The sequence below is a fragment of the Musca vetustissima genome, unplaced genomic scaffold (assembly GCF_032173495.1).
Source record: "Musca vetustissima isolate MV318-11 ecotype Yass unplaced genomic scaffold, APGP_CSIRO_Mvet_v1 utg115153, whole genome shotgun sequence".
Classification (NCBI taxonomy): domain Eukaryota; kingdom Metazoa; phylum Arthropoda; class Insecta; order Diptera; family Muscidae; genus Musca; species Musca vetustissima.
The window spans coordinates 42846-62140 of NW_026888142.1; the positions used below are offsets into that span (position 1 = coordinate 42846).

The following is a 19295-nucleotide window of genomic DNA, read 5'->3' on the forward strand; positions in this document are numbered from 1 at the left end:
TGACTAAATCGACATAGAAATTTATTCTGATTAAGAATAAATGGAGTATCAGGTGAATATACACTCATTTCACAATTTGTGTATAAATGATTTTTAAGAAATACAATCTCAAGACAAAGTTCTTTCTATAATTTTTTAGCAATTTTTAACTTTTTTTGCACTTTCTAGCATTTTTTAACAAAACCTACCACTTTTTTGGTCACAACATACCAAATTACAGCCAATTCTTTTCATAAACTTGTCCAAAATCATCAAGATATTTTGGGGGCTACCCCAAAAAGTTGTCCGATATTGAGAATTTTCAGTAGAGCGATTTCATAGCAAATGGTTATACCAAATTACAACCGTTTCGGTTATATGGTGGTTACCCAAAAAATGGACCGATAATAATAATTTTTAGTGGAGTGATTTGGTATTCAGTAAGGACGCAATGTGCCAAATTATAGCAATGCCTCATCGTGGACTAATATAGTGCATCTTCGATTTTAACTGGCCTGCAAACAAAAGACGTTGGCGATCACAACCCGTTACGAGGCTAGAGTGATTACAATAGAATATATACCTCTTACAGGGTCTTATTTTTATGATTTATATAATTTTTATACCCTCCACTATGGTTGATTTTTTAGAAGACTATTTAAGTGCTAACCCTCAGGATTAGTGATAGAATCCCTCCTTGCGGTGTCGTCCGTTCTACTGATCCCAAATAGTTATGACGTGTGATATATTCCCTAGCACATGACTAACACAGTGACAAGACGTATAAGTATCCAATCCATTGATCTCCCTTTTATAACCCATTCTGTTTATATGTTAGTGCATCTCTGGGGATGGTGTCGACTGTCCGTTCCATATTTAATAATTAAATTATTAATAATTTCGTGATTCTGTCATTTTTCAGCCATCTTAATTTACACCCCAAGGAATGTTAAAATGTACTCCCAAATTTTTATGTTGCACTGTGTAAAATAATCAAACCCATTAATATGGGTGTACATATTGTGAACTGTTAAATGTTGTATTAAAATAAACATCCTTTACGGTAATGTCGCCAGCTCAAATGTTTTCTGGTAGTCTGTCTCAAGGTCGTCGAAGTTTTTTAAAATTTCATTGCCATTGTTGTTGTTGCTGTTCTTAGCTCCCTTGGCTTGATATCTCATAAATAATTGAATAACAATAAAAACGTGTACGAAAACGTGTTTTTGGAGCATTCGACGATGTCTTCTTACATGGACTGGCAGCATATACGAGCAATACATACCAGCAACAGAAATAAAGACGAACATTCGTCGGGGTACAGTTACATTGGCGTAACTGAGTAGCTTCATTTTTATGGCATTCCAATATTGGATTACCACCAGAATATAATATAACGTTAATGCTTATTTACAGGTATTCGTATTAATGGAATGTTGTGTTAATGGAATAATGAAGACTTACTAGTTACAGTGTCGATGTGAATGTGTTTTAAGATTTCAATCTATCGGAATCTGTAATTAAAGTCTGCCAAAAAGGCATAGGGAAATAATACTATAAAATGCAATGGAATGGAAATCCATTACTTTTGGGTATAGAATAGATAACACGTATGAATCTAAATCAAACAGTCGCCGAGAGAGTAGGCACTGTTTTAACTAATGTTTATATATACACTGTAGATCGGATTTCGTGGTTTCAAAAGAAATTGCTCGGCCAGGAAGTGAATGTGGCAATATTCAGACAAAAAGGCGGTTATCATATGACCATAATGTATGGATTTAACAAAAAGCAATTAGACGTAATGGCCTCTTTTTAATTACATGTGGATTCTCAGAACCCCAAATACGACAGTGAGTAAATTGAAGAAAATGTTCCTGAAAAAATAAGCATTTTTCAGACAAATAATCGTTTTACCAGAACCTTTTACAAAAAGTCTTTAATTAGATTGTCGTAGGTGTCAAATCATAGACTTATGTATGGACTTAACAGCAATTAACGAAACATTCAACGAAATTTGTTTCTGAAATAAGCATTTGTCAGCAAATCGCCTGTTTCACCGGCAAATATCTTTACCGGCCAAACTTTGGCAAGTACCAAAATAACGCATCAAAACGATCGATGAAACAATTTCAGATTTATGCTCATTGACATTTCACAGTAAAAAAATATTTTGCGATTTTTTGTTTGGTGCATTCAGTTGTGAGTTACATGGTGTTAAAATGGAAATGAACAAAGGGAAAATTCGGTACATTTTACAGTTTATCTTTGACAAAGACGAAAATGCAAGCCAAGCGGCTAAAATTGTGAATGGTGTTTATGGTTCCCATACTGTAGCAATTTTGGTTTCGTAGATTCCATTCAGGAATTTTTGATGTCAAAGATGCACCCCGCACAGGTAGGCCGGTCTCCGAAAATGTCGATAAAATAGGAGAAATGATCGAAGTTAATTTTGGTTTTGTAGATTCCATTCAGGAATTTTTGATGTCAAAGATGCACCACGCACAGGTAGGCCGGTCGTCGTAAATCTCGATAAAATCGGAGAAATAATCGAAGCTGACCGATATATTAGCAGTCCTAACATCGTCCAGGAGCTAAAAATCTACCATAACTGTTTTAAACCATATACACAAAAAAATAATGGATTTCTTTTTTGTAACAGGTGGTTTCCTTTGTGAATTTGCATATCATATAGCAGTCCTATCTGTCCATGTTAAATTGAAACCAAAGTACAGATCGCATTTATTATCCGAAAGAGATGAAATTTAGCACAGCCTACTTATTTGGCCCAAGGACGAACCCGAAAAATCGGTTCAGACTTAGTTATAACTCCCATAAGTTTTGGATAAATTGGTTCAGATTTAGATGTAGCTCCCATATACATTTTCGTCCGATTTATGTGAATGGTGCAACAAACTCCCAATATATATTCGATTGAGACGACATTTTGCTTAACGTACAGAATTATTTCTACAATTACAAGTGTTAAGTTTCGTTGAAATCGGTTCAGATTTAGATATAGCTCCTATACATGTGTCCATCGGATTTTATGTAAATGGTGCACTAAACTCCCAAAGTTTGTCCGATTAAGACTAAACTTGGAATACCATACTGTACTGTGTCTGTAATGATGTATGCAAAGTTTCGTCGAAATCAGTTCAGATATACTCCGATTTTAGGTAAATGGTGCCCTAAACTCCCATTATTTGTCCGATTGAGACGAAATGTTGCATAGGATATTGAATTGAGTCAAGAATGTCGTGTTTTGTTGAAATCGGTTCAGATTTAGATATAACTCACACACTAATTTTCGTCTGATTTTGTAAATGGTGCACCGAGGAGTTTATGTTTGTTCGATTTATAAGAAATTTTGCACAGCGAATTCAATTGAGTCTAAAATGACGTGTCTTAATGTTTGATGTAATCATTTCAGATTTATATATATCTTCTTGAATTGAGTCTAGTTTTGTATCATTGAAATCTATTCAGAATGTCGTGCAGTAGATTTTGTAAATTATGTTCAGATGTAGATGTGACTCTTATGTATTTTCGTCTGAGTTCCTGCAAATTGTGCACCGATCGAATTTAAATTTTGGAAAGAGCCCTGTACTACAGCATACCAAGTAGTATGTGGCACGTTTGCTCAAATCGGTCCATTTTTACATATAGCTCCAAGATCATTTATATAATTATGTCCGATTTTCTTCTTTTTTTTCTATCGACATGATATTATACATATCTTCTATATACCCAAAGAGTTGCAAGGTATCATATATTTGGTTAAAGGTGAGACGTCTATTTTGATATTTTAATTGAATTTTTACTATTCTTATATTATCGGTAGGAAATCTTAAGTTTACGAATGCTCCCCAAATTCTGGACAGAGAACTTATCAATGCGTCGATTGGTACCAGTGTTGCCAATTTAGCACTTTTAGTGCTAGATTTAGCACTTTTTAAACTCGTTTAGCACCAAAAAATTGATCTAGCACCTAGCATCTTTTTTAGCATTTTTTATTTTTTTCTGGATATTTTCAAAATTGTCTGTCTATTTGGTTTTATACCAAAAATTTTGCCGTTTTTCGATTTTTTTATGTTTCACGATATGAGCTTTATTTTAAATGTTAAAGAAGTATCAGTAAATCTGTTAACAAGTAAAAAAAAAACCCGACCCGGCCGAACTTGTTATAAACACCATGGTAAACACCACCCTGTTTGTTTGAAAAAAATCATGAGGACGGAAATTTTATATGGAGTATATGATCAAATATAGAAATTGTCCGCATAAATATTAAAATACCGAAAAAAGTCGGTACTTTAAGTCAGCCTCCAAAAACGCGCAATGTGATATTATAATCAATTCTATTAAAAAACGTTCCCGACCGCTCTCTGGAGGCTATCCGGAAACACGGCCCAATATTGATAATTCTTGGTATGGAGATTTCCTGCCTAATGGGAATCCATAATATCAAATTGAAACCACTTCGGTTGAATAACATGCCTAAATTTGGAGTCTATTTACGCATGTCCGTCCGTCCATTGTCCGTCTGTCTGGTTGGTTGATAACTCTCGAAGGGAATAACCGATTTCATCTAAACTTTGCACATCTTAATGTTACTTCCAAACTTAGTTAAAGTTCGAAGATAGTGAATATCGGTCCACTCCTTCTGGTACCTCAACCACAAAATGGTCAAAATTTGCTAAAAATTAATTTCATAATAACATGCAAACGGACCGATTTTATCGAAACTTTGTACAACCTATTATCTTTACCAAGCCCAGATTAAGTATGAAGATGGGACCCATTGGTCCACTCCTTCTGATCCTCCCCCACAGAGGGTTAAAATTTTGTATATTAGTAAATCCAATATCAGGCTAATGGAATGTCCGATATGAACCAAACTTTGTACAACCTATTATCTTCATCAAGCCAAGGTCAAGAAAGAAGATGGGACCCATTGGTCCACTCCTTCTGGTACCTACCCCACAAAGGGTCCACATTTTCAATATTTATAAATTCAATATCAGACGAATGGAATGTCCCATTTGAACCAAACTTTGCACAACCTATTTTCCTTACGAAGTCTAGTTTAATTTCGAAGATGGGACCCATTGGTCCACTCCTTCTGGCGAATTATTATTGCATTGATATATTATCTATACGAACCCTATATCAATTCCGAAGGTTGGACCCATTTGTTTATATAATTTTATCAACATTAAATCCGAAACCTCTTTGATAAAACATATTTCTTATATAAGCTAATAATAAAATCTGTGTGTAATTCCGAAGACCTCCGCAAGCCATATGTTGGGGCTATATATCTGTCGGCAACACCGACTGACACTTTTTTACCTGTTTCCAATGAAAATCCAAAATATCAAATTATAGGTAATTCGGTTGGGGATACCCTAAAAAGGGCACATATATCCTATTTTCAATACCATCCTAGGAATATTAGCAATGTGCAGAATTTCAAACATCTGTCTTCAATATTGCGAGCTATATATACATGGCTATAGAATTTTATTCTGGTTATGAATAAATAGGAAGTGAATATTTCCAGGTTTTGCAAGCAAATTTTAAGAAATACATATTTCATTATTAGCTACAGGCGAAATTAATTTTATAAGCTTTTTAGCACTTTTATTTGGCACTTTTTTAAATTTTTTAGCACTTTCTAGCATTTTTTTAAACAAAATCTAGCATTTTTTATTGACAAAGTTTTAGCAACACTGCTTGGTGCTATAAGCTTTAAAATATCCCATGGCACTAGGTATATATATATATATATATATATATATTATTTATGAGTTTTATATATGAAATTTTTTTTTGATGATTACTTTCAAATTACTAATAATGCTCACTTCCATTATTATCAACATTTCCATCAGCTTATTTGACCGTCATTTCATGTTAATTTATTTTGACACATGTCAATGTTATATAAAATTTTTCAAATATAATTTATATTCACATAAATGTGAAATTTTTGACCTGTAACTCAAAATGATACCGCACTAAAGTTAAATATATATATCGTTTTCCCTCCAAACCTTAAATGGACATTTTTCAAAAAATAAATGATGTGCTAATTATAAATATCCGGCTTTCCATTCAAACTACCTTATTAAGTTTGTTTCTCTTATACCACTGTATATACGGACTTCATTATTATTATTATTTCTATTTCATGGAATATCCACAATTGTTGAATCAAGTTTGAGTTCAATTTCACTCGACACTATGTAATTTTATGCCACGATCACATTTTTGTGTAATTTGTAAAACAACCGTTCTAATCATTGTTGGTATTTTTATTTAACCTGAATTACAATTTATTACCTAAATAAATCAATACCGATTGGCGCCAACACGATTTATATGTAACAGGTTAATAAACCCAATACTCTGCCCTTTTGTTACAAAAACAAATACAAGCAAACAGAAGCCAATAGTCAGCAGTATCTTGTCAAATATAAACGTCATAAAATCTAAATCAAACTTGTTTTTTATTTAGACCAGTATATATTTTCAAATTCATTTCTGGTTAACACGGACTTGGCCCGTTTTTGTGTTTGTTTTTTATTATTTCATTCATTGTTCAAATTTCACAAACAACAAAATTACCGATCTCTGCCATTTTGCAAATATTTTTTATATAAACAAATAAATAAAAGCCAAGTCATGCTGAAAGCGAAAAAAAAATTAAAACAAATTTAGACGAACAGAAAATTCCCCAAAAAATGCGGACATTTAGTTTTTGGACAATCTTCTCCATCGGCTACCGACAACAACAGCAGCAACAACACCATTTGTGCCAGCAAGAACGAGTAGCGTTTTTTCACTCTTTGCTTGGCGGTTTTCCGTTTACGTCAATTAATTGTCAAGCTTTTAGTGTTTAAAACTTGTTTTCATTGTTGACCCTCTCGTTGGCTGTTTGATTGACCGGCTAGCTAGTTGGCTGTCTGATGCCAAGCGAATTTATTAATACCATTGGGTTTTACCACATTCTTGATGGCTTAGTATTGTAACCAACAAAAATGCCAAACACAAACACGGAGAATATTCTCTATAAGTGATGGACAACCTTTAGTGTTTGGGTTTGTGGTTTAGCTTTGTCCTTTGTTTAATGCATTGCGTATCGCAAAAAAAATGGTATTCTTTTAAGATATTTTCTTTGTTTTTGTTTTGCGGTCTTTTATGTTATTTTTGGAGCTTTATATAAAGCCTGCCCCAATGCTACCTACTATGTTATATACAAACATACTGAAGTTGTATTGATATACTTGATGTGAGTTTTAAAAATAAAATAAAGCGAATTATTTTGAAGAAGAAGTTCAATGTATTTCTTCAGTGTTTGAAGAGAAATGAGTTGATTGCGGTTAGGTTTGTGGAATTGAGCAATATGTGATTTATGTTTCTGTGAAATATAAAATCAATTTTTAATACCTCAGTTCGCAATTCTGTCACATGAATATACCTCCTAAACATCCCTCTGTATTTCATTATTAGATCACGATCCTAGTAGAGTATAATGATTTATATGGTCGACCCCAAAATAAGTTTTAAGAAAATCTAAGTATATCAACCTCCATAATTGAGTCGTTTATTTTGAAAGTGGTTGAGGTCCATTTAGTTTGAGATATTTAAAGGTTTGGGTTTGATTTGTTTCAGTTTTAAGAAAATCGAAGTATATCAACCTCCATAATTGAGTCGTTTATTTTTAAAGTAGTTTAAGTCCATTTTTTCTTAGTTTGAGGTATTTAAAGGTTTGGGTTTGATTTTTTTCAAAAATTTTTATTAATTTTGTTTGTTGCGTTGTGCCATTAAAAATGATCGAATATATAAAGTAATATGTATGTAAATATTTCTAGAAAACCAAGATTTGTATAAGAACCTTACATGGACTTACAACACTCTCAAAATAAACGACTCAATTATCGATTGGTATCATCCTTTTCTTAAACGACATATTGTGGGAAAATTGGTCCAAACAAGAAATAAGTGCGATTATAACCTTAAAATGAGATTTTAAATGTTTAAGACTTTTGACGTTAGGCCGATTTTCGACTTTTGTCTATTCTGAGACTCATGGTAAAACTTTATGGCGAACACTTTTGTAGAATATTCTGAACTGCTATAACCCCGTTTTTAATGAGTTTCCAATCATTACTGTAAATGGGCACTAGTACATTGAGGGTTGACATTTAAGAAAAAACCGAATATTTTCAGATTTTAGATTATCATACTATGTAAACTTTGTAAAACCCAATACACATATCTTCTATTTTTGATCTCTATTTTATATTTCTACTGCTTTGGAATTTCCCGGTAATTATTTTTTGTGTTGCACAGTGTCCTAAACATGGGCTAGACAAGTCATATGAGGTTAGTTTAAAGGTACCTGTTCGAATCTATATTCATACCCTACACAACTATGGCGTAAGAGTATAAAAGCTTGGTGTGGCCCCATGAGTTTATAAAACCGACCCAAATTTTTTTCTTATTTTTGTAAATAAAATTTATAATTGAATTGAAGTGTCAAAATATTAACATGGAACGACGGTCAACTAAACAGCTGGAACTGGAGACTATAATGAAAGTGATTATTACAAATTTGAAGATAGCCATCAACAATTTTGTATATAAAACTCATAAGTTTCAGAACCTAGTATCAAGCAGTGCCAGAGGATATTTTAATGTTTATAGCACCAATCGACCCTTTGAATTTTTCGACCGTCTGCGACCGTCCATCTAAACATAATTTTTAACGCTGTATCCTATTCTATTTTAAACCAATTGTAACGAAAATGTGCCGTTCTGGGCAAAGAAGAATTTTCCGTTAATATCTAGGGGATGAAATATGCGAAAAACTTGATTTCAGTTTGTTTTTCTGGTAGCTCCAGAGGTCACAATATTGACACGAACGCCACGAATTTTTACACGGATAAGGCCATGTAATAAGTATGGCAGTTTTGATGATGATCGGTCAATATTTAACAGGTTAAATCAAGCCAAACATTTGTATAAAAAATTACATTCTATGGCGTATACATTTACTCCTGAAACAGTGACGTAAAAGGATATAAACCGGAAACCCACCTAAAAAAGTTATAATCAATTTGGAATATTCCAAATCCCAATAGCAGTGGTTGTATATGTTAATAATATTCAAATAAAGGTCATTTAACATTTTATACAGGTATATGACGTTTTTGACTCGGTGCCGTCCGATTATAAAAATTATTAATATTGATCCATGTTTCAGGGTAGACCCACTAGGGATTTTGGTATTTTGTATTTTAATTGGATGTTAAATTTCACTATCAAAAATATCGAGATCTATTAGATATTTTGAGAATTGCAATCATCTTTTTCTAACGTAATTTTATATATTTTGATTGTCATCTTCATGGTGTAGGGTAAAAAAGTATAAAAAGTTCGGCAGGGCCGAACTTAATACAGTTCTTATTTGTTTTATATTGTCAATGGTTGTGTTTTTCTTCACATTTGGTAACAAAATAGTAATAGGAGTCAAATATGGGGAATACGACTGCTCAAGAAAATAACTGCAATTTAGTATTTCTGGTGTCCGACGGGTTACAAAATATCGTTAACTAATTATCGGTTTATGGCCTTTCGGGTTTGAAATTCAAAATAAACCAAAATTTAACTTTTTAGAGTATTATAAGAAATTTTAATAATTAATATTTATAAAAAAAATGTCGACGCCTCCGAACCATAGTATGCTAAGTCTGAAAAGTAAGTTTTTCAGTAGAAGCTCTAAAAATATGGAAGTTTCTTATAACTTACGTGCCATGCTAAGTTCATTTTTGCTTATAACTTTGGTTTGGATTGGCCGAAGATTACCAAAATTTCAGTGAATTTAAAAAATTTAAAAACGTGAAGAATTTAAAAATATATATTTAAAAAAATATATATTAATTAAATTTTAAAAATTATAAATTTTCCTAACTGTGTTTCTGGTGTGGAAGAAAATGTGGGATGTTTTTCGTCCTTACACTATTTTGGGTTAACAATGGGAATAAATGCCGCCTGAATAATGTCATGAAAATATCTGAATATCTCCAACTGCTTCTTAGTTGCCAGAATTGAATCATTTGGAGCATAATTGCTATTTACAGAGACCATGTTCTTTTGAAATATTTTGAGTTAGCACCAAAATTACTTTTAAGTTCGTTAAAACTGTAATGAAACTTAGAATCCGCTCCATCTATTCGAGGTAACTTTTTTACCACGCGCTACCAAATTTATTTGTAAACTCAGTTTCCGTAAATCAATTGAAATTAATGTCTCAAAATTTCCCAAAGTTTGTGGTGTTTTTGTTGTTACGTCAATTGTGAACCTGGCACGTTCCAGAATTCTCCAAATTTGTTACCATTTGTTTTTTTTTTTTCTTAACTAATATTGGCACTAGTCATGCCATGTTTGTCTATTTGTACATAGACATTTCAAATACAATTTTAGCGTGTGGGAATTTTTCACACTATCGAATTTGCCGCATGAGGATGATACACATCAATCACACAGCACTCAAACGTTTGTAAATATGTATGTTCGTGTGTAAAAAAAAAGTATTTCATTCATAAAATATCGCACGTGATATAAACAACGTGTTGTATGGTTCAACAACAACAGAAATACGTTTGTTCGAACGAACGAACCGAAGATCGCTCTCTGCCAAACATGGTCGTTGTCGTAAAATATGCGATTTTATTCGAAACAACTATTCGAATTTTATTTCAACATTCAATGCTAAAGTTCAAGAGAGATTATTAGCGCGAGCGTTAAATATTGACTTATTTAGTAACAAACAGGTCTGAATTAAAATTGTTACCGGTTTAGCGGCGGCGGCGACGGCGTTGCTCTACTCAGATTTTCCCAACGTTTTGACCAAATTTCGTGTGATTCATCGGAATTTCATGCCAAACGTTCATTTTTGAGTCATTCTTGGAATTTTATTTTTATCCGACAAAAAATGTTTTGACTTTGCATTTTTAATTTTCATTAAAGTCTTCCCCCCGCTTTTCGAATTAAATGATCAAAATTCACTTTAAACCAACAACAGCGTTTGAAAGCGTTAACAATTGATTATTGTGTGTTATGATTATGACGTTTATTTTACTGAACGTTTTTTTTTATTTGACGATCAGCATATTTTTTTGTTGTTGCTGGGGTAGGTGTTAAATTGTCTTCGACATGGATGTGGTCAAAAATACGTACACCAAAAATTTGATTGGCTCAAAAAAAGAATGAAAGTAACTTTGCTTTTGGACGTTAGCGGACTTTGGTTTCGATTTTGAAAATAACCGAAAATACCTTAGCAACAGCTTTATCGGCACGTATGCAAATCATTGTTTTTTGGCAATGGGAAATTTCATTCAACATTAGCTGGAAGTAAAGACGGGCCCTGTAAAGGTTAAATTAAAAAAAAGACCACTTCAATAAATTTTACAATATTCTTAGAAATCTGAATATGTGGACTTATAAGAACGATTAAATTGTCGATATTTTTGATTTGGAATCTTATCGGTGTGAAACATAAAGACAGAGTAATTATACTTATACTAATTGACTTATAGAAAAAATTGGAAGTTTTAGAAAATTAGATTTAAAGTGACACATGTGTTCCTATTGATATATTAAAAAAGTAATGTATATAGGTCAATGATTGTTTTTTCGTCACCTATTCACTATAGGTATGTTTCTGCGGCAATAAAATAAATTTTTTAAGACATAGTTGAATAAAATGTTAATGGAATGAGATTCACAACACTTTGGGCCCCTCAAAAATAAAATCAGTTCAACATGGCAACGCCTCATCATGATGAGCCGTCAAAGGTGCCACTTCGTACACTGTAAAATTTTGTAAGAAGAAACAATTTCTTTCCCTCGAGGGTATAAAACTTTACGCATTAAAAATAATAAAAATGAACCAATTCCTCTCAAATTTTTCAGAGGTGCTTTCATTCGTTTTAGAAACATCCGAACAAAATTTGAAAGCTCTAGCTGCTTGCAGTGATTTGTTACCTCAAAACCTGCCATTAAACCCATAGTGCGTTCAAAATAACGTGCTAAAATTTGTAACCGATTGAATTAATAGTATCGTGCTCTTTCCACATCCCTTTTTCATAAAAAATAAAGAGTGTGGACATGTTTTTTACGCGAAGTTACTACAATTTGATGCTTTGAATGTTCGTCGTACAAACAATTATAAACATTTAGAAAAGACCCTAAAAACTTGCTCACCGATTAGCTTTATCCTAGTTTATACGATAGCTATACACTCCCAGAAAACGTATCAAAATTTGGAACCGATTGGATTATTAGTTTTTGAGTTGTCGTGCTCGTCATTCGTAAAACACTGCTTCGAGAAAATGCATTTGAAGTTTGAGAATCTCTATTGCCGTCACTTGATGCTGACAAAATAATTCGGCTATATCTTCAAGAGTTATTGAGATTTTCACCTGAAATTTTGTATGGACAGTGAATTAGTGTATATTCGAATTAAATCATAAAATTATATTAATTTTTTTGACACCGGTAGGTAATTCACATTTAGTGTTTCTAAATTGATAATCGTCGATTCGAAAAACTTACCATTGTCATATACATACATATATAGTCATTTAAAAATTGAACACAAAAAAATATATTAAATACAACGTTTGAAGACTGTTTATTACATTCTTACGGTAACTAATTCATCATTCTGCTATATTTTTTAGAAAATTTTTTTAAGCATATTTATGTTTGATCACTATGCAAGATACAATTAGTTTGCCAGAAATGTTTCTTGAACCTAGGCAAGGCCTCTTCCTACGAGTATGTTTTATTCCATTCACACAATATTCTGAAATGAAAAGCACAAATTAATACATAAATACCATGATATAAATATATGGATTTGTTAAGCGTTAGCAACGAGGCATCTAATATAATTACGAGGTTTGTTAAATCTTGACGTATTTCCACCAGGTTGGAGTTTATTTAATATGTACCATTCTGTTTGCAACACTATGAAATATTTGTCGGACACCACATCCATACCAAGTAAAATTCTATGTCAATTTAGCCATATCCGACATGTATATTTTTATACCCTCCACTATAAGGATGACAATCAAAATATCTAAAATTAATGGGGGCTTCTGAAAACTCGTGTTATGATAGGACTTTGAACATACCGAAAAATACGTGAGGAAAGATGATTGAAATTCTCAAAATATCTAAAAATGGGGATATCTAATAGTGGGCTTTTGGTAGTGAGATATAACAGCCAATGAAAATACAAAATACCATATTAAAGTCAATTCGGTTAAAAAACGTATCCAAGATCCCTAGAATACCGAATATGGCTGATCTGGGTGATACCCTGAAACTTGGGTCAATATTGGTTAATTATAGCTAATTCGGTTGGAAAACGTGTCCAAAATCCCCAAAATACCGAATATTGTGGGGTACCGTTATATGGGGACTGCCCTGAAACTTGGGTCAATAATAATAATTTTTTGTACAGAGATGTGCAATACGATGAGAACGCAAAATACCAAACTACAGCAAGTTCGGTTAGAAAACCTGTAAAAATTCTCAAAATACTGAATATTGGGGGTACCCTTATATGGGGGCTACCTTGAAACTTGGGTCAATATTAATAAATTTTGGTGCGGATATGTGTTTTAATGAGAACCTAAAATACCAAATTACAACCAATTCGCTTGGAAAACCTGTCTAAAATCTGCTAAATATCATGTGTTGGGGAGTACCGTCATATGGGGGCAGTGTTGCCAATTTAGCACTTTTAGTGCTAGATTTAGCACTTTTTAAACTCGTTTAGCGCCAAAAAAAATTGATCTAGCAACTAGCACTTTTTTAGCATTTTAATTTGTTCCAACATTTTTTCAAAATTTTTAGTATCACTCCAAAAAAATTGTAGTTTTTCGATTTCACATCGACACATTGAAGTTCCCGTATGTTTAACATGGTGGTATAGTCCACGGGGCTATACATATGATACATTATGAAACTACCACAAGACTTTATTTTTTTTCTGCGAAACTAATTTCCGTGTCGGTGAAAAATTCTGCTTAATAACCACCTCCTGGTGTTGTAATAATACTACATTATCAGAATATAACAAGTAAAAAATTATGTTAACGGCCGAACTTTGTATAACTTTATAATAAATTACAGCCAGCTCGATTGGAAAATGTGTCAAAAATCCCCAAAATACCGAATATTGGGGGACCCTTATGTGAGGGCTAGACCAATACTTAGACCGACATATGACATTTGCCATACCAAACATCCAAGGAGTACTAGCAATGTCTGACAGATCATTATCAAAGCAGCCATGTTTTTTCGTTGACTAGATTTCCCGTATTTATTGGTGTTCGGGTTATAAAAGTGCATTTAGATTTTTTTTTGTATTATTTACTCCTCTAAATATCATTCGTTCAAAACCGATAGATGTCGCGCTTCAACAAAACAAAACCTTTATGCAAAATTGTATAGCTATAATCTAGTGCGGTAATGGTAATACAAAATATTATTAGAATAGATATACCCCTGTAAATATTTACGTATAGCTCCCACACACGGTGTCTGCCCTTCTAGAATAAATGTGAAGAGCATATAATGCAATTTTGTATTTTTTCAAACAAAAGTCTGGGTCAATTTGACTTGCTCAATATGCTTATTAGCATTTTCCCCATGTACAATTTTGAGACCTCTAGAGAGACCAAAAACAAATATAAAATGATTTTGTTGACTTCAACAGCCAAATATTGACCGTTCTTACCAAACACAATACCAATGAAGACACTGGCCAGAACCGGATATGCAGAATATCGTGACAATTGTTTCACAGCTATGATCGTTACTTTGTTTACAAATGTTAATGGGCATACGGAAAGTCACATACATCTCAGCTATTCGGGATATAACGATCCGTATACCAAAATGTAAGTCCAGGACCAATATTTCGTTACAAACTATTGAAACACAAACACTTGCAATACCCTCACAACATAGCTATTAATTTAAATTTTAAGAAGGATAGATATCATTATAAACTATAATCAAATTTTCTTAAATTCATTTTTAGCACTTTTTTCTGGCACTTTTCTAAAATTTTTAGCACTTTCTAGCATATTTTTCAGCAAAATCTAGCATTTTTTCTCAATCAAGTTTTGGCAACACTGTATGGGGGCTACCCTGTAACTTGGGTCAATATTAATAATTTTTTGGACGGAGAACCCAAAATATCAAATTAAAGTCAATTCGGTTAAAAAACGTGTCCAAGATCCCTAGAATACGGAATACTGGTAGGTACCGTTATATGGGTGATACACTAAAACTTGGGTCAATATTAGTTAATTAGAGCTAATTCGGTTGAAAAAAGTTTACAAAATACCGAATATTGTGGGGTACCGGTATATGGGGGCTACCCTCAATATTAATAATTTTTGGTACGGAGATGTGCAATACGATGAGAACTCAAAGTGCCAAATTACAGCCAATTCGGTGGGAAAACTGCCCAACATATCAAATATTGAAAATTATATGACCCAACACGTTATATACACCAAAACGTGGACTGATATATCCCATTTGGAATACCAAAAATTATAGCAATGCCGGTAAAAATGTGTATTTTTATTGTGTATTATACATTGCCACTGTGTCAGCGTATATTTAATTTATAGGCCAATATTTGGAAAATGTTGCAGTACTTTTAATATAACACAATTAACTCTAGATGGCTAATCTCACCCTGAGTTTAATACATGATTATATCTAAGCATAAAATCAAACTTGTTCAAAGGAAAGAAAAATTTTCTCAATAATACTCGTACATAAAATATTTCTTTAGAATTATTTCCTTGTCCAAAGTATCTGGGATCAGGCTGTCTATTCATGTTAAACGATTCTCAAGAAAAATATTTTGTTTATTAATTTTTTATCATGGTCAATTATGAATTGGACGCACTTCTATAATTGCGCGTAGAGCATGAATAAATAACACATACTCGTATGTATGTAGTTTGTACTACACCATCAGCCGTCAGTTAAGTGGTGTACTACCATACGACTACCCGTACTTGCACTGCAGCACGTACTCTATATTAAATAACCCAACACCATACACCATCCATTTATTCCATTAAATAAAAATTATTGAACCTTAATTATGACTATTAGTGGATTCAGATGTGTAATTGAAGACGACTTCGTTTAAAGATTTCATTGGAAATGACTGGAATTATATAGAATATTTGCATACAACTAAATAGGAAATATATTTTGTGATCATTAGGCGGCGCAAAACAAAATACAAACGACTTAAGAATATTAAAATAGTTTTGGGTTTGGGTTTAATTCGGAAGAAAACGAAATATGCTTTTAATATCTATATATATAAAATAGAAAAAAAATTGTTTGTTTGTTTGTTTGTTTGTTTGTATGTTACCGATAGACGCAAAACCGCTGAACAGATCTTAATGAGATTTACACTGTCGCCCATGTGCTGCATTTCGAGTTTGCTCGAATGTGAAACATTTTCCCAAATTTGGTGTGCTCCATTCCGAATTCCGAAAAAAAATATTGGGAATATAATTCGAGCACATATAGCCTTGTGGATTGAAAACGAAATGAGATCGTACGTGTTTTTTCTGAGTACGTACAAGTTGAAAAAGAAAGCTGAAGTAATATTTAACGTGTTTTTACAATATTTATTTAAAAAATATAGTATTTACATTAGTTTTTATAGTAAAACTAAAGAAAATAAAAAAGGGATCCTTTTATCAAAAAGAGCGCGCAACATTTTTGAGATCAATTTGCAACTCAACCACCATATGATCAAAATAAAAATAGAATCTATAAAAAAACTACTTTTAAGATTTCCAATAGTCCTTTTAATAATGTTTCTTGCAGATGTGTGCACTTTATTATATCGATGTTGACAAGATCCATGCTCCACTTGTTTATAGGGCGTCAAAAAATGTTTCTAAAGCGTAACCACTGTCTCATAGAAGCCAACTATTTTGCGTACCATTTCCTCTTTTGTTAATGCTGCCTAGCTGCATTCATATGCCAAATAAAAGCATCATGTCTGGATCCTGGTCTGCAGCTGTCAACAGCTTGCACACACTTTGTCTTTCATGACTTGCATTACTCTCCACAATATTTTACACATTGTTGTGCTATCAACACTTATATTTAAATCATTTGCCACTACCATCTGAAACCCACCAACAGCCAGAAATCTTAAGATACCTGTTAACTGCAGGCTTTCGGGAATGGTACCCTTGTGTATGAAAGGACAAACTTCTCTCAAAATATCCATAAATGCTTATTTTAACACCTTCCAGTATCATTAGACTTTTTCTGCTAGAAACCAGGGCAATTAATAAGCCAGCAGGCATATTTTTTCTTAATTTTGTTGTTAAACAAATTGCATTTCGTAACATATGGAACACAGCTATGCTTTCGAGCCGCACTTTCGCTCGAAATTGAGCACACCATTTTGCACAACATGGGAATTTAAAAGAGTATGGGAATTCAAAAACTCTCGGAACATGTCACATGGGCGATTATTGTAAATTTTTCTTGGTAATGAAACAATTAAAAATACACAACTCAAACTTAACAAGGATCATATGTCAGGTATCTAAGCGATATTAATCGGAGTGAGAAAGGGATCCCAATCATATCATGGGGCAATAGTTGAGAATACAGACATAAAAAATTGCTGTAATGTAAATAAAGGATTGAAGCGGTCTTGGAACGAATAATGAAAAACATGTAAATATTGGAGAAAATATATTTGTGTATGGTACAATTACAACTGATTAGAAAAGTCAAGTTAAATTTATTTTTAATATTACCACCGTTATTCAAAGATTATTTAAAAATGTATTTGTAATCAATTGAATAGAATCAAATATACTAATACATAGACCGGCTGCTGCGAAATTATTACTGATACACTACGAAATAACTACAAATAGTTTTCGACGTTAACTATCCAATGTTAATAACTTTAGTAGGGGCAGCGAAGCGCCACGGGTTCAGCTAGTAGTTTATAAATTAGGTTATGTGTATATTAAGGTGGGACGCAGTATGTTTACATTTCGCCATATCACAAATTTACCGAATAATACTACAATGTAATCATACATATGAGTTTTAACATTTAAATTATATGTTGCAATATCGAGCAATATAACAAAAAAACGGAGCAATAAAGACATGCGAGACCGACCCTGTCATAAACTACCAAATAAATGGACATTAATTTTATACGGAGCTTTGGCAAAATTTCACGTGGTATACACCCGCTGTTGTGGCAATAAAACTACTAATTTAAAATTTTAGAATATGTAATATGTACGTAAACCACTGTAAATATTTTAGTATAACACCCATATCCCAATTTATGTAATGAATTCTTCTTTTTCTTCTTTTTAGATTGCCACAACGCAGAGATATTGAGCAAACCATTTTGAGAGAAACTAAAATCTCACGTCAACATCTTACACCAGATATAGCCCTACATTTGATCACACAAGAATGTCGTTTGTTCTATGAACCTCAACTGGATGAAGAAAATAAAGTCTTTAAGAATGATCCCTTCTGGGCATTCTACTGGCCAGGTGGTCAGGCCCTGAGCAAGTAAAAACTAATAATTTGAGTTATATATTTATATGTTATATTAACAAAATAATTTCAGATATGTTTTGGAAAGTCCGGAACTTGTAAATGGCAAATCTGTGCTAGATGTGGGTAGTGGTTGCGGTGCAACATCCATTGCTGCCATACTAAAGTCAGCCAAATATGCCATAGCCAATGATATTGATGAAGGTAATTAATTTTGTATAGGCTTGATTTATGACTTCAATTATAAAACTGCCTTTCCATATTTTAGTTGCTGGCATTGCGGCCTTAATGAACGCTCAACTAAATCGAATTGATACAAGCAAAATCCTGATATCCGAAGATAATTTAATTGGCTCAAATGTAGCCGAAGATATTGTCTTCATTGGCGACCTTTTTTATGATGAAGAAATTGCTGAAATTCTCTTACCATGGTTACAAAAGTTGAGCACCAATGGCAAAATTATATTAATTGGAGATCCTGGTCGCCATGGTATAACCGAAAATCGTTTGAAATTCATGCATAAACTTGCCACATATGAATTAACGGAGAACTGTTGCATAGAAAATAAAGGTTTTAGCACTGTTCATGTCTGGAGATTTAAATAGTATATGAAAATAAAATATCAAATGAC

The 19295-nt window shown here is 32.8% G+C and overlaps 1 protein-coding gene across 1 annotated transcript; it reads left to right on the plus strand.

The window, feature by feature from the left end:
• Window positions 1–11811: 11811 nt before the first annotated feature.
• On the plus strand, window positions 11812–19295 carry LOC133335980 (electron transfer flavoprotein beta subunit lysine methyltransferase-like). Its single transcript, XM_061544273.1, has 4 exons — window positions 11812–11861; window positions 18475–18678; window positions 18737–18867; window positions 18932–19295. The coding sequence occupies exons 1-4, from the start codon at window positions 11812–11814 to the stop codon at window positions 19267–19269; spliced, it is 723 nt and encodes a 240-aa protein (XP_061400257.1). The 3' UTR covers window positions 19270–19295.

Excerpts from the sequence above, each read along its gene's own strand:
- LOC133335980 (XM_061544273.1), top strand. The coding sequence starts at position 11,812 with ATGGCAACGCCTCATCATGATGAGCCGTCAAAGGTGCCACTTCGTACA. Across the intron at positions 18,679-18,736 it reads GGTGGTCAGGCCCTGAGCAA|ATATGTTTTGGAAAGTCCGG; the intron begins GTAAAAACTAAT and ends AAATAATTTCAG. Across the intron at positions 18,868-18,931 it reads AGCCAATGATATTGATGAAG|TTGCTGGCATTGCGGCCTTA; the intron begins GTAATTAATTTT and ends TCCATATTTTAG.